Raw genomic sequence first — 11,801 nt, 5'->3', positions numbered from 1 at the left:
ATTCGATATTGATGTATCCGTATGGGTATCTACGGTCGGCGGTGAGAGATACGGCACGATAAGTGGCCCGCGTTCCTGAAGATTATCAACCTAAAATACATCCGTAAAAGTGCGTGTGTCGGATGCGATGCCCTATAGGGTGTGGTGCAGCGTGGCTATCAGAAACACACAAAGAAAAACCAACTCTAAAGGCTTGTCAGGCCTCTTCCGTCAATGACTCAAGAATTGGTCTGGGTAGCAGAAGTTCAGAAATCACGATCACATACACTTGGCGGTCTGTTCTTTGGCTTTGTTCTGTGTTGTAATCGGTACCATTATAATATGCTGGTTCCGGTGCATTTAGGGCTATTGGGCAACGAGGCACGATATGCAGCGACGAGTCATCGGTTTGGACACGTCCAAAGAAGTCAAAGGGCAACGGTCTGGAGGGTGTACTGATAACTACACCAAGCCACAACCTATAATGCCTAGCTCTGGATGGCAATGGACGACACTTGAGGCCATACAGATATACTGCAGCCATCAGCCAATAAGTAGAGGACCGCCATTTATCGTACTTGAAGAGATCTATTCTTGTACAACGAGAGCTGTGGCTTTCGATTTCTTGAGCACGATCTTTTCAAGCACCAGCGTTACACCCAAATTGTTTTCCTTCGTAGAGCTTCAACGAAAAGTGTGTTTCGCGCACTTGAGGTGACCTCATTGGTTGTGGGTTGTAGTCGGGGAGTGTTTATTGTTTCTTTTGAATGTTTATTAATTGCGAACCAACTACCGTCACGAGCTGCGTTGTTTCGTCCAACAAAAAAAAGGCGACTCCAATAAGCGAGTCGGTAGGTCTTCAAATTTTTAGCTTTGTCAGCTCAATTTTCGATTGTTTGCTCCCATACGTAATTCGGTTCGAGTTCCGCCTTTCGGTAATGGGGGTTTCATATAGTCATATAGATTCGTCTAAAAAGCAAACGAAAAGGATTATTTGCAAAATCGATCGATAATCAAAGTATTTTTGTAAGCCTGCGTTACGCCAAACCACCAACCGAAGGAGGAATTGGACGAACGGATTTATTAATTATTTAGCACCAATCTGCTCGGTCGGTTGGTGGTTGCGCTCGCTTGGACGTTGCTGCAACATGTTACTCCTCTAAAACAAACGGACCAACGGTATCGCACCAGCTGTAAATTGACGCTGAACGATCGGATCTCGGTGTCACATAACTTTGTGCGTTGTTTTTTCCAAAAGCTGGCTGGCTTGTTTGTTTCGTTTGTTAGCTTTAAGGAGGGACACACTACAAAACAAGAATAACGACACATGAAGTTGAACTCTCCTTCTGCACAACTCATCTATCCACCAAGAATGGGGTGCGACATTTCATGAAGTTCTCAAATTAACACTTCAACGTCGCAATGTACTTAATGCTCGCTAGTGCTCTCTCCCATTGTGTTCCACAAAGTTGCACATCCAAAATGGCTTATCCATGCTCATAACGCACACATACACCATCGCTCAATCACCTTCCAAAATTCAATGGCAATGGGTGTTGTTGGGGGGATGGTTTTTTGAGACCGTGTGCCAAATAATAATTTAGCGGAACAAGCTAACGAACAAGCCCGTCGGGCCGAGTGTCGTCATTTTCGCCAGCACAACTACAGGACGCTTGGTCGGACCATGTGGACGGGTAAGAAAATCTTTTTTTTTATTATTATGCTCGAACCAATTGGGTGATTTGGCTGATGTGTGTGACGCATCAAATTGTACTAAATTTCATCTCCATTTGTCTTGCCCGTATCCTCCCGTACGCCGTGACTCATACTTGTAGTAGTGTGAAGCAAACTGAACTACTCGGACTGTGAACCGCAGGCCACAACCAGGTCTCGACACTTAGCACCCTACGACGCGCACGCCGAAATCGCACCGTACTTGCTAGGCCGATTACATCTGTCGGGTTGGATTTTCGACTGGGCAGGCAGCTGAATACTGTCTGAACGTGACCGCGGGATTCTACGAAGCTGACTTTCAGGTCATCTGTCTTGACCACCACACCAGTGGGTGAGATAATTGGCGCCAAAGCGTTAGAGACGCTCGCAGCTCATTCATCACCACATCCGCGGCTTAGGTGCTGTGCTCCCGATCTCTAGTAAATTGATCCACACAACACTCCCCATTGACTAGCTGCTGTTGGGGCCAGAATACCAAATACACGCACACCAAACCAGCGCTGTGAAGGTTTTCTCAGATACGAGGAAATTTTCTTGAATCATTCCGAACAGATTCTCATTCCGCACGGTGTGTCGAACACACCCCGATACCGACAAGTTACGTTTAAACATCTGTTTAATGTTCCTAGCCGAGCAGCACACACGTGGGATGCTGTGATCCGTGGGTGTAATATTTATTTCTTCCCAAGATTGCTTGCTGTACTTTCAGATGCAACTAGCAGTGCGACGGAGAGTAGATAGTGTCAACGTAATAGCTGCCTCTACTATGTAGATATAGCCAACAATGAGCCACAGTGAGCCAGTTACAATCGAAAAGGTGAACAGGAACATGCATTTCACTGTCAGGTACGCTAAACCAGCGATTGTTCGGTGCAGTTTCTTCAGACTGAAGTCATCGTCTAGGATCATTCGTTTCGGTAGACATCCGTATGCAGGACGCCAACTTTGCACGAAGTATTGTTCTACGCGAGAACGATACCTTAAAGGGTGAGAAAATTCGGATGGAAAATTTTTGTTTAAGCGATGCACACGCCTAGGTTGATAGTAGGAAGCTTTCCTCGGGAGAAGCGCTTCGGTAATGTTCAGTAGGGCACATGCAAGCAGAAAAATTGATTTTCGAAACTAAAAACAAGAAAATGCAGCCAAGAATATCTTTATCGTTAAAGAAAAGCAGCCAGGCTAGATACGATACCTGGCGATATGTCCAATGTTTGATATAATTTTTTATTCCCGGAGAAAATTCGTTGAATTCATAATCTGGATCCATTAGGAGATGGCTACAGTTACATGTTGTCAACACTGTGGGAATGATGACAACACGACATGCAGGGCATCGATCCGGAAGCCTTGGTACGATAGTCTTGGGACTAAACCGTTGATGCGGTTGTTCGCACGCTGCAAATGAAGTAAGGAAATGTAGTTTAAAACAGCAATAGCCTCTCGCCCAGATGGAGAACCAGCGCTACAAAGCGTACAACAGTTACGCGAGCATTTGGGTATATTATTCAATCTATTTTCATTGCACTCCGAGCTATTTATATGGAGCACCGCCCCCTCACCCTCGGCCTTTACCGATAGGGCAGAAAATTATCTACTCACGCAATGCGTTCGCATTAAATCTAACCAAGCGAGGGGGAGAATCTGCAGAATTGTACATTTTATGTCACTAAAACAACACACACACGCGCACACACACTTTGTAGAGCTTATAGAGGGAAGTTGCTGCAGTGGAGATGTGCCCTCTACTTGTCTAACACAGATGATAAGTGCAGAGTGTCATGGCATGCTTCAATACTGCATACGCTCGCCAAGAAAGCACATCAAGCAATTCAGTTTCCAAGGCAATATCGAAGCCAGCTGATTTTTCGTTCCGCCGAACTGTGATTAATTACTCGATCTATTAACACATCAGGGCTGTAACCGGAAGCCCCTATAAAAGTGATTATCAGCCTCTAATGGCTTCATTCGTTGCGTTTAATCAGTGCCGATCGCAATGCGCCAACAATGGAGGGCTTTAATATTGGAAAGGCTATAAATATTTATTTGTCGCTCAAAGTCGGCTCAACCTGCAAGGGAATTTGCGTCAAATGGAACGCAACAGCAGCTGGCATTCTGTGATTTATGCCACATCCAGTGTTGCTGCTACCAATCAGCAGCAAATACCAGCATACAGCCACTCTATCCACAGATGCTCACACAAGCACTTTCAAACCGTAACGAGAATCCGTCACAGAGAGTGTTGTTCCCTAATAAATGTATGATTAGGCGGCTGCGGCTTTCAACACACGGGATCAAAACAGGGAGACCAGTCAACAACCATTTGAAGATGCTGTTTCCTGTGATGTTATTATTATTAGCCCGCCAAAAAAAAGAAGAATTAATTTGAGTTGTTTAACAAGTCTAATACGTCAGTTACAACTGTTTCGCTTCATATCAGTTGACGGTTTTCCCTAGTTTTTTTTTTTTGCTAGAGCCATTATCACACACGCTACAAGTCGTTTATAAACAACGAATGGTATGCACTGCATTTGCTCTATATTATGCAAAACAAACAAAAGGCAGCAACAACGTGAGGGATGAATCAAGCAGACTTGATGGACTTACATGTCTGGTGCGCGATCGTCTGTTGAGTCAGCGCATGTATATATTTGATACGATCGCAAAAATAATTCACCGTCGGTACACGAAATTATGAAGGTCATAATAAAGGACCTGCTGCCCAATCTAATCGCGACTCCTTCCACCCCAAGTGTGACTCATATGCATGCTAGAGGAAGTAGTGTCCACCCCAAACACATACATACTCCAAGGGCACATCAATCAAATGGAAATGGATTAAGCGCTTTTATTCATCACACCACGGAAAGTTCAAGGTAATTACCGATCGATATCGGTCAACATCGATTAAATGTGATTGCAGAGGCACTACCACGCAACACATCGCAGCCCTTTCTTCCAACCCTTTGGGGTACTTTCTATCACGGATCTCGCATTCCATCCCTTTAGGTCACGTTGCTATTACTTTTCCATTACAAAATCAATGACCACCATCACCACCACCGTATGTACACGGATGCATAATTTATGTCACAATACTCATATGCACACGTTGACACACACACACGAGGCGTCGATTATAATGCATGCGAGAGACGTTATTGCATCTAGCGGAAATGCAATAATGACATTAAATGTTTATCAACGGAGTTTTCTTCTCTCGTTTCGTGTGCCGAGCGCAATAGAGCCTTTGTGTTTGCAAACAGTAGAGATTACACGTTACGATAATGGAGATTCGTGGCATTACTTTGGTGCATTCTCCCACCTGGTTGGGTCATTTCACTGAGCCATTGTAAGAGAACGTTAATAATATGCAGTTTGCCAGTTAGTAATATAATGCTTGCTTTGGAAAATCTCCGTACCTTAGCGATCTTTTGCAATTTCAGCCATTAATTTGTGGCACTTTATTTTGATCACACAAATTTGGACTCTCACAACATCGACTCCGATCTAGATAAATGTAAGAATAACGAACGGAGTTGGATATGGTCTTTTGAGAGTGTAAAATGCATCAGAATCTATGGAGGAAACAGTCCTCTTTTGGGACCCAGAGGAACATATTTTAAAACAAAAATGAAGCGACTGAAGCAACGAAAATCAACTGATTGCTAAGTATAAATTAACTACTTTTATTAACTAATCTTTTATTTTCTTATCTTATTGATTGTAAATGCTTGTGCTTCCAGACGATTATTTTATGTTATTAAACAGTTCAAGTGATAGATTACTTCTTGAGAGAAATATTAAAGGTCTGAAGCTCAATGTTTGCGACAGAAGTTTCCGAATAAATCTCTCGTTTGGCCGCCTTCGCTACTGCGGGCAATGAAAAGGCTGACCAATTGGCCAAAAAGGGTGCTTCGGAAGGGTCTTTTTTCCTTTGCCTCACAACCTCTTTGCAAGGCTCGTTGGTAGAGATTGATGAGCACGGGAATTCACGGTTTGAAGATAGAAATGTCTACCAACCAAAGTTAATTGTATCCAGCGAGTAAATTAGTTCTAAGCAATACGATTTGGCCGTCCCAAAAGAAATAAAATAAACTGAACAACCGACTTAAAAACCAGCTGTGATACAACTGTGAGGTTTAAGAAGCATTAAATAATTTCATTACAGTATTAACGTCACTCTTAACACCCTTGAGTTACTCACACTTTCGCTTTCATATGATCTTGAACATGATGGGAGATTAAACAAAAACATATTCACCTTCAATTAGGCAATATCTTACGGAGTCTCTGCCAAAAAAAAACCCCCCCGTCATAAAACATTCCCTCTAACCATTAAAGCACTGTTTTTTTGCGACAACAGAGCCTATCATGTAACATGTTCTGCACAGGCACCTACTATCGTTGTTCCACATTAGGTGGCCTTTTTGCTTGTCTCGCATTAGTTAATCGGAGTCTTATTCTTCTCTCAACCCTGGAGCTATTTTCTTAATGCTCGATCAGTGTGATAAACAACCTGCAGTCGCAACATATTCTACGGATGATGTAAAACAATACTTTAACGAGGGACTGAGAGCCCGAACACGAAGAAAAAGGGCTCTAACACATACATTTGACCCACATTTTATGTGTGATACAGATGAAAGCAAATGACCGCTAGTTTGTTGACCACTTTCCATTCCGTCCTGGGTCCTCTGGTTGCGGTACACTGGCCTTACAACGGATTTCCCATCGACCCAGGTGGGGGGAGAGAAAGACGGTGGCGGTGGCGTTAGATAATTTCATCGGCAGGGTTTCCTAATGCGCATAAATCGCATCGCTTTCCAACACAAGGGTAAGCGGATCGGGTTGAAACAATAAGCCCCAGTAGCGAATCCACACGCAAACCTGTTGTACGCCGGTGGAAGGTTGCCCGGTGTAACAACGGGTATCATTTTCCCACATGCATGCACCCTCTAATTTTAGTTCTATGTTCGTGTTTTTACGTTTGTTTGTGTGAACTAAGCAAGTGCAGTATAATCGTTAGTTGCATCGATAAAGTCACGAAAGTGCATTAAAACAGGAGGCAAAAGCAATACTGTCGGGTTGGCTTCAATCAAAAATTGTTAATATTTCATCAGATTGCTGCAAATGATGTCCACTTTATATTGGTTTCAAAATATCTATTTTGAAAGCAGTCAATAATCCTAATTTATGTTACTAAAGACACCCTCTTTGCGGAAAGGTATTAAAATAAGTGTTCGCATATATGCTATTTCAGCGGAATTCCCTCAACATTCCCGCTGCAAAAATGCTACTCTACTCCCTTAACCGTTCGGTACGGAAATAGAATCCATTGCACTTCTACTACCCTTACCCAACCTCAATAAGCATCGTGAAACCACAACAATTCCAGCACGGGAAAGGCAAGCACCCTTATATACGGGTAACAGACGAAGGTAATTGCACACCCAACATCCAACAACACCCATCATCGGCCACACCAAAGCCCTTATGACCTGCGACTGTCTAAGCCCTGCAGCAAAACCCACACAACACAACCGACCGGAGACCAGATACCCGCACCAAACCCCTCTCTTTCACTCAAGATCGTCTCACTGGAACAAACATTCATGCAAAAGTGTCCTATGGAATATTTTCTTTACCCATAAAATCCCTGCAGCCGAAGGAGCCGCTTTAAAATGGCACCTCGATGGTGAGGATCACTTCGGAAGTAAATAGTTCTGCATCGAACAACTTCTCTCAACTTCGCGCACCACTTACCGAGGAGGGAAGATCGATTGTCATATGATGGCACAACTTTTCAATAATTCAACGCTCTCAATTGATTCGTTTCACACAGCAATCATAACTCGCGACACGATGATGACGACGACACCGACGTTGCCATTTTGTGTGTCGAGACGACCGAGGAGACTGATCGATGATTTAGCAATCTAGGACAACAGCGGTGGATGCAAACAAGAGGAGAAAGTATTGCTTTGACACGGTTTGACCGCATGTTGTCGCGTTTCGTGTGGAGAAAGTAAGCGTTTTTTTTTTGCAAAAGATTATTTTAAAAAACACACTTTTAGGTATGATGATCGTCTGTTTAAACTGGAATATTCACAATCCACAAAAAAAACAAGTCTGTCCACTAACTCGATCCTCAACGTTTGGTTACGTTTACTACACTGAAATGACCGTTTTGGGGAGGCCTCAATTAGATTTATTTTACATGAAGGTTTCCTTTGTCAATGCGTTACAAAATTCCCATTAATATGTGGATCCTAATTCCATTGCAATGAGAGCCCACTGTAAAGCTTCCAGAGAATCGTGTCTATGTCACTAAACAATCAACAAACACATGTAAAATGGCGGCTTGTAAGTTGTTCGGCGAATTTCTTGCCGTTTGACCCGATTCAATTTCACAGAAGCATAAACATTGATTGATGTTAGCAACGGGTAAACAAATTTTGTACAGTACAGTAGTACATGAAGAATTTGAACACCAACTGTTGTTATCTTTTTGCTAAGATTAGAAGAAAATATCTCAGATTGAACAGATCCGAAACGAATCAGATGACTCTCACAAGACAGCGGCGTATAGTTGATCGTCTAAATGAGGCCATAAATTTGATGCTTTTTAATAGCCCATGTCACACATACGTACACAATGATGCTGTTTGTTCAGAATGTGAACATATGTTTCGAAAATAAAAACCACCCAGACTTGAATGGTGATGGTCACGTTTCTAAGTTTTCCCAAGCCCAAGAAATGCTGTCATCAATTTCAAGTACTCGGAAGTACTCCACAGTGTGAATAAACTAGCCAGTTCCGCTTCAGAAGTGCCTTATCCGCTTTTTAGTAATTGCTGTGTACATCTGTGCTGAATTTAATCGTTTATCGAACCTCACCTGATCCTCGGTTTCTTATCAAAGTAGCTTACTTCATGCGGTATTCCGTACGATAAATGTCTCGCTATTATATAGCGTCCAATATTTTTGCTAAGCGAAGCAGGTGTGGCATGCATTTAAAATGCTAACTACCGGAGTGGAGAGGTCTCTGTGTGTGTGTGTGTGTGTGTGTGTTTTTACCCTATGTAAAAGCCAAGCCTTTTGAAAGCGTTGTATGCGGCTGGATGATAAGATAAGCGTAAGACGACCGAGCATTCTGTGTGTCTTTCTCACAGAGGTAAAGGCGGGAATGATGATATCGAGCATCCAGTTCAATGCTTCCCATAACGTTCGTGAAGACCCTTGAAGAACTCCCAGAAGGTAAGGTTGAGCATCGTGTGTGGAGCCACACGCAGGTACATTGGCACGAATCCCTTGTAGTAGCCGTGGATGCCCTCGGATCGGTAGATCTTCAGGAAGCAATCGAAGATGTTGGTGTACAGTAAGCCCTTCCCGTTGGCTGACACGGCTGTGGAGAAATAGTAGATTGTCGATAGGATCGAGGGATGGTTAGAAGGTTTCTTCAGACGCCCTTACGACGGGGAGACACACACCTTGATTGGTCATACGTGTCGTCACGACATCGCACGGTGACATTAGCACGCTGGTCAGAAATCCTGCCACAGTACTGCTAGCCAGTGCGGTCAGTACAATCGACTCTTGGAACACTTCGTAGCGCAGGAAGAACTCTTTGCATGCACTAAAGGAAGACATCTGAGCGGATGATCCCACGACCAGACGGGCTAGCGTTGCTGTATACCCGCGGAACAGTCCGCGAATCCCACTTTGCTTGTAGATATTCACAAAAGCCGACAAAGTTCCACTGTGATGATGCTGAAAGCGTGCCGTGTAAGATCCTGAAGTGACGGCCTGCAACTGTGTCTTCACCACGTAGAATGGGCAGGACGCGGTAGCACTTGCCAGCCCAGCACATCCACCCCAGAACAGCGACAGCAACGGTGTCAGCGTGGGATGTTTGGCACTCTTCGTCCAACCGAGATTCTCCGCCGTCTGGTACGTCCCCAGACGGACACCGTTCATGGAAAATTGATACAGCAGAGCGGCCGGAAGACCCTTCTGTAGCCCACGCAAACCATCCGTCCGGACCACCGTGATGACCGACTGTCGGATGCCCTTGTACGAGCGTTCCTTGAGATTCTGCTTCGCTATCAGCTCACCCTCCAGCTGTTGGCGTGTTTTGAGCACATCGAACGGATTCGTAAACAGCACGGCACACATCGACGAGGCACCACCGAGCAGGAACTCCATCCTTTTTCTGGTGCAGCGAACGGATCCTGAGCTAGGGCGGTCTCTAACGTGGACTACGCCAGGCACACTCCTTGGGCGCAGAGAACTACAGATTCGGAGATGTTTCTAAACTGTTTCCTTGGTAAGACACAACGGAATAGTCAGCAGCAGTGGTTTGTGATAAGCAGCGTGATGGGATAAGCAACGGGCAGAAGTTAATGGAGAGTGACGCCTTATCTTATCGCTGGCCCATATGGTTTCCTAAGTTTGTATTTGGACTTGCGCGGAAACAAACATTAATTTAAGGGGTTACAAATGAAATCGCATTTTAGAAGAAGAAGTACGATATAAATGCATATTACGCCACACATTATTCGTTGTGACGAAGAGAGAAAAGATGCAGAAAAATCATCACGCAAGCGTTTTCTTGCGCTCTATAAATCACGACACTTCACAAGCACAACCCACATGCAAAAATGTGGTCGAGTCATTCCGAAGATCAGTTCTTCCCACCAGGGAAACAGAGACTTTACGCACAGAGTACGTGAGTCGTTTAATGTCCCAATCAAGTAAAAAAATGCTTAAAATTCTAAGTTCTTTGATTTTATTATAATTTTATAGCCTCGAAAGAAGTCATTCCTTTTCGAATTCCAGCATTATCCCCTGTAGACCAACCATGAGAATTCGTCCCAAAAAGAAATAGAAATCCCTAACCTACCCTAAGCCCCACGGGGTTAATGTACGTGTGTTGGTCCCTTCTTTCTATTCTCAAACAACACAAAAGCTTTGAACATCCCTTTTATCCCAGTTTTGTATTCTTAAGGTTCGTTAGGATTCTTATAGCGGCACAAACGTCTTTCCCAAACAATAAGACAAGTTGAAACCGGTTGATTTTTAGAACTAACCTGTCGTGCCTTCAACTTGCTTTGCTTTCTTGAAAACTCTTTTACAACTGGAAGCCCTTCATTATATCTTTTCACCTAAAAAAAAAATCTTATCAAAAGTAGAAGGAAACATTATTTTAAAAAATTGGAAAGGAAAGAGAAATGCACCTCAAGTTCTGGGTTGTTCAACTTGAAGATCGAGTTCATTAGCCCTCACACTTCAGGCCAAACAACAACAAACAGAAAAACGTTTCCAGACATCTCTTTATACTCTTGCAACTCATCTCATGCGGTTTGCGTAGGACAAAACAACCTCTTTATGCACAAACATAAAATGTTGGGGGGCCTTTCTTCCTCATTCGTGACCATGATTTAGGCTCTTTTCCCTTTGACATTCTACAGCAAGAGTTTGCGGGGTTTTGTCCTCCGTTTTGCATACCCGGGCAGATGCCATTTGCCTACTGCGGGCACCCTTTTCAGATGCACCGGGTTTGCTGCTGTCTGCTTCTAATGATGCACGTAGTCGTCGTATGGCTTGAGGCCGTATGCAACGGTGCATATCAAAGCATATGTGCCCTATTGCACTCTACAAGGATTGTTTGCCAATTGTTGCTGACAAGCGAAAGTCTGGCGACACTGTGTTCGTCGGTGGACATGGATGGTTGGAAAGCTGGAAGCTGTGGGTGAGCGATAAGAGCGAGTCTGCGTTGTTATCACACGTCCTCTGCCTTCAAGACTATTTTTTCTTCAACAAACCTTCAAACAAGCGTTTGAAGGAAAAGGGTCTTTGTCGGGGACAAATCGGAGGAGTTAGAACTGATGATGATGATGATGATGATGGGTTGTTGAACAACCAATGCCCCGAGATGTTTGCCCCGATCTGTCAGATTTATACAAAAATATGTAACAACTCTTTTTGCTGTGTTAAAATCCGGTAGCTCGTCTCATATTCTGTTGCTTACACAAAAATCATGACAACGTTCTGCGTAGTTCCTCCCGCGAGAAACTCTCTAATTCATT

The 11,801-nt window shown here is 43.7% G+C and overlaps 2 protein-coding genes across 3 annotated transcripts in view; one reads left to right on the top strand and one right to left on the bottom strand.

Moving 5' to 3' along the window:
* Positions 1-11,469, top strand: part of LOC126562211 (1-phosphatidylinositol 3-phosphate 5-kinase-like) — a 48,219-nt gene extending 36,750 nt beyond the window's left edge. For both annotated transcript variants that reach the window (XM_050218656.1, XM_050218655.1), the window contains exon 5: positions 11,459-11,469. The gene's annotated coding sequence lies outside the window, so the exon portion shown is untranslated. The remainder of the gene's footprint in view (positions 1-11,458) is intronic.
* On the bottom strand, positions 8,909-9,939 carry LOC126562688 (solute carrier family 25 member 35-like). Its single transcript, XM_050219252.1, has 2 exons — positions 9,204-9,939; positions 8,909-9,118 (listed from the first exon to the last, which is right to left on the bottom strand). Exons 1-2 carry the CDS (start codon positions 9,916-9,918, stop codon positions 8,922-8,924), a joined length of 912 nt encoding a protein of 303 aa, XP_050075209.1. The 5' UTR covers positions 9,919-9,939; the 3' UTR covers positions 8,909-8,921.
* Positions 11,470-11,801: the final 332 nt, after the last annotated feature.

Source organism: Anopheles maculipalpis, chromosome 3RL, assembly GCF_943734695.1.
Source record: "Anopheles maculipalpis chromosome 3RL, idAnoMacuDA_375_x, whole genome shotgun sequence".
In the NCBI taxonomy this organism is placed as follows: Eukaryota; Metazoa; Arthropoda; class Insecta; order Diptera; family Culicidae; genus Anopheles; species Anopheles maculipalpis.
This window is presented reverse-complemented; position numbering and strand designations above follow the sequence as displayed.

Coding starts and splice junctions, on each gene's coding strand:
- LOC126562688 (XM_050219252.1), bottom strand. CDS start 9,918: ATGGAGTTCCTGCTCGGTGGTGCCTCGTCGATGTGTGCCGTGCTGTTT. Junction 9,119..9,203: donor GACACGTATGACCAATCAAG/GTGTGTGTCTCC, acceptor ATTTCTCCACAG/CCGTGTCAGCCAACGGGAAG.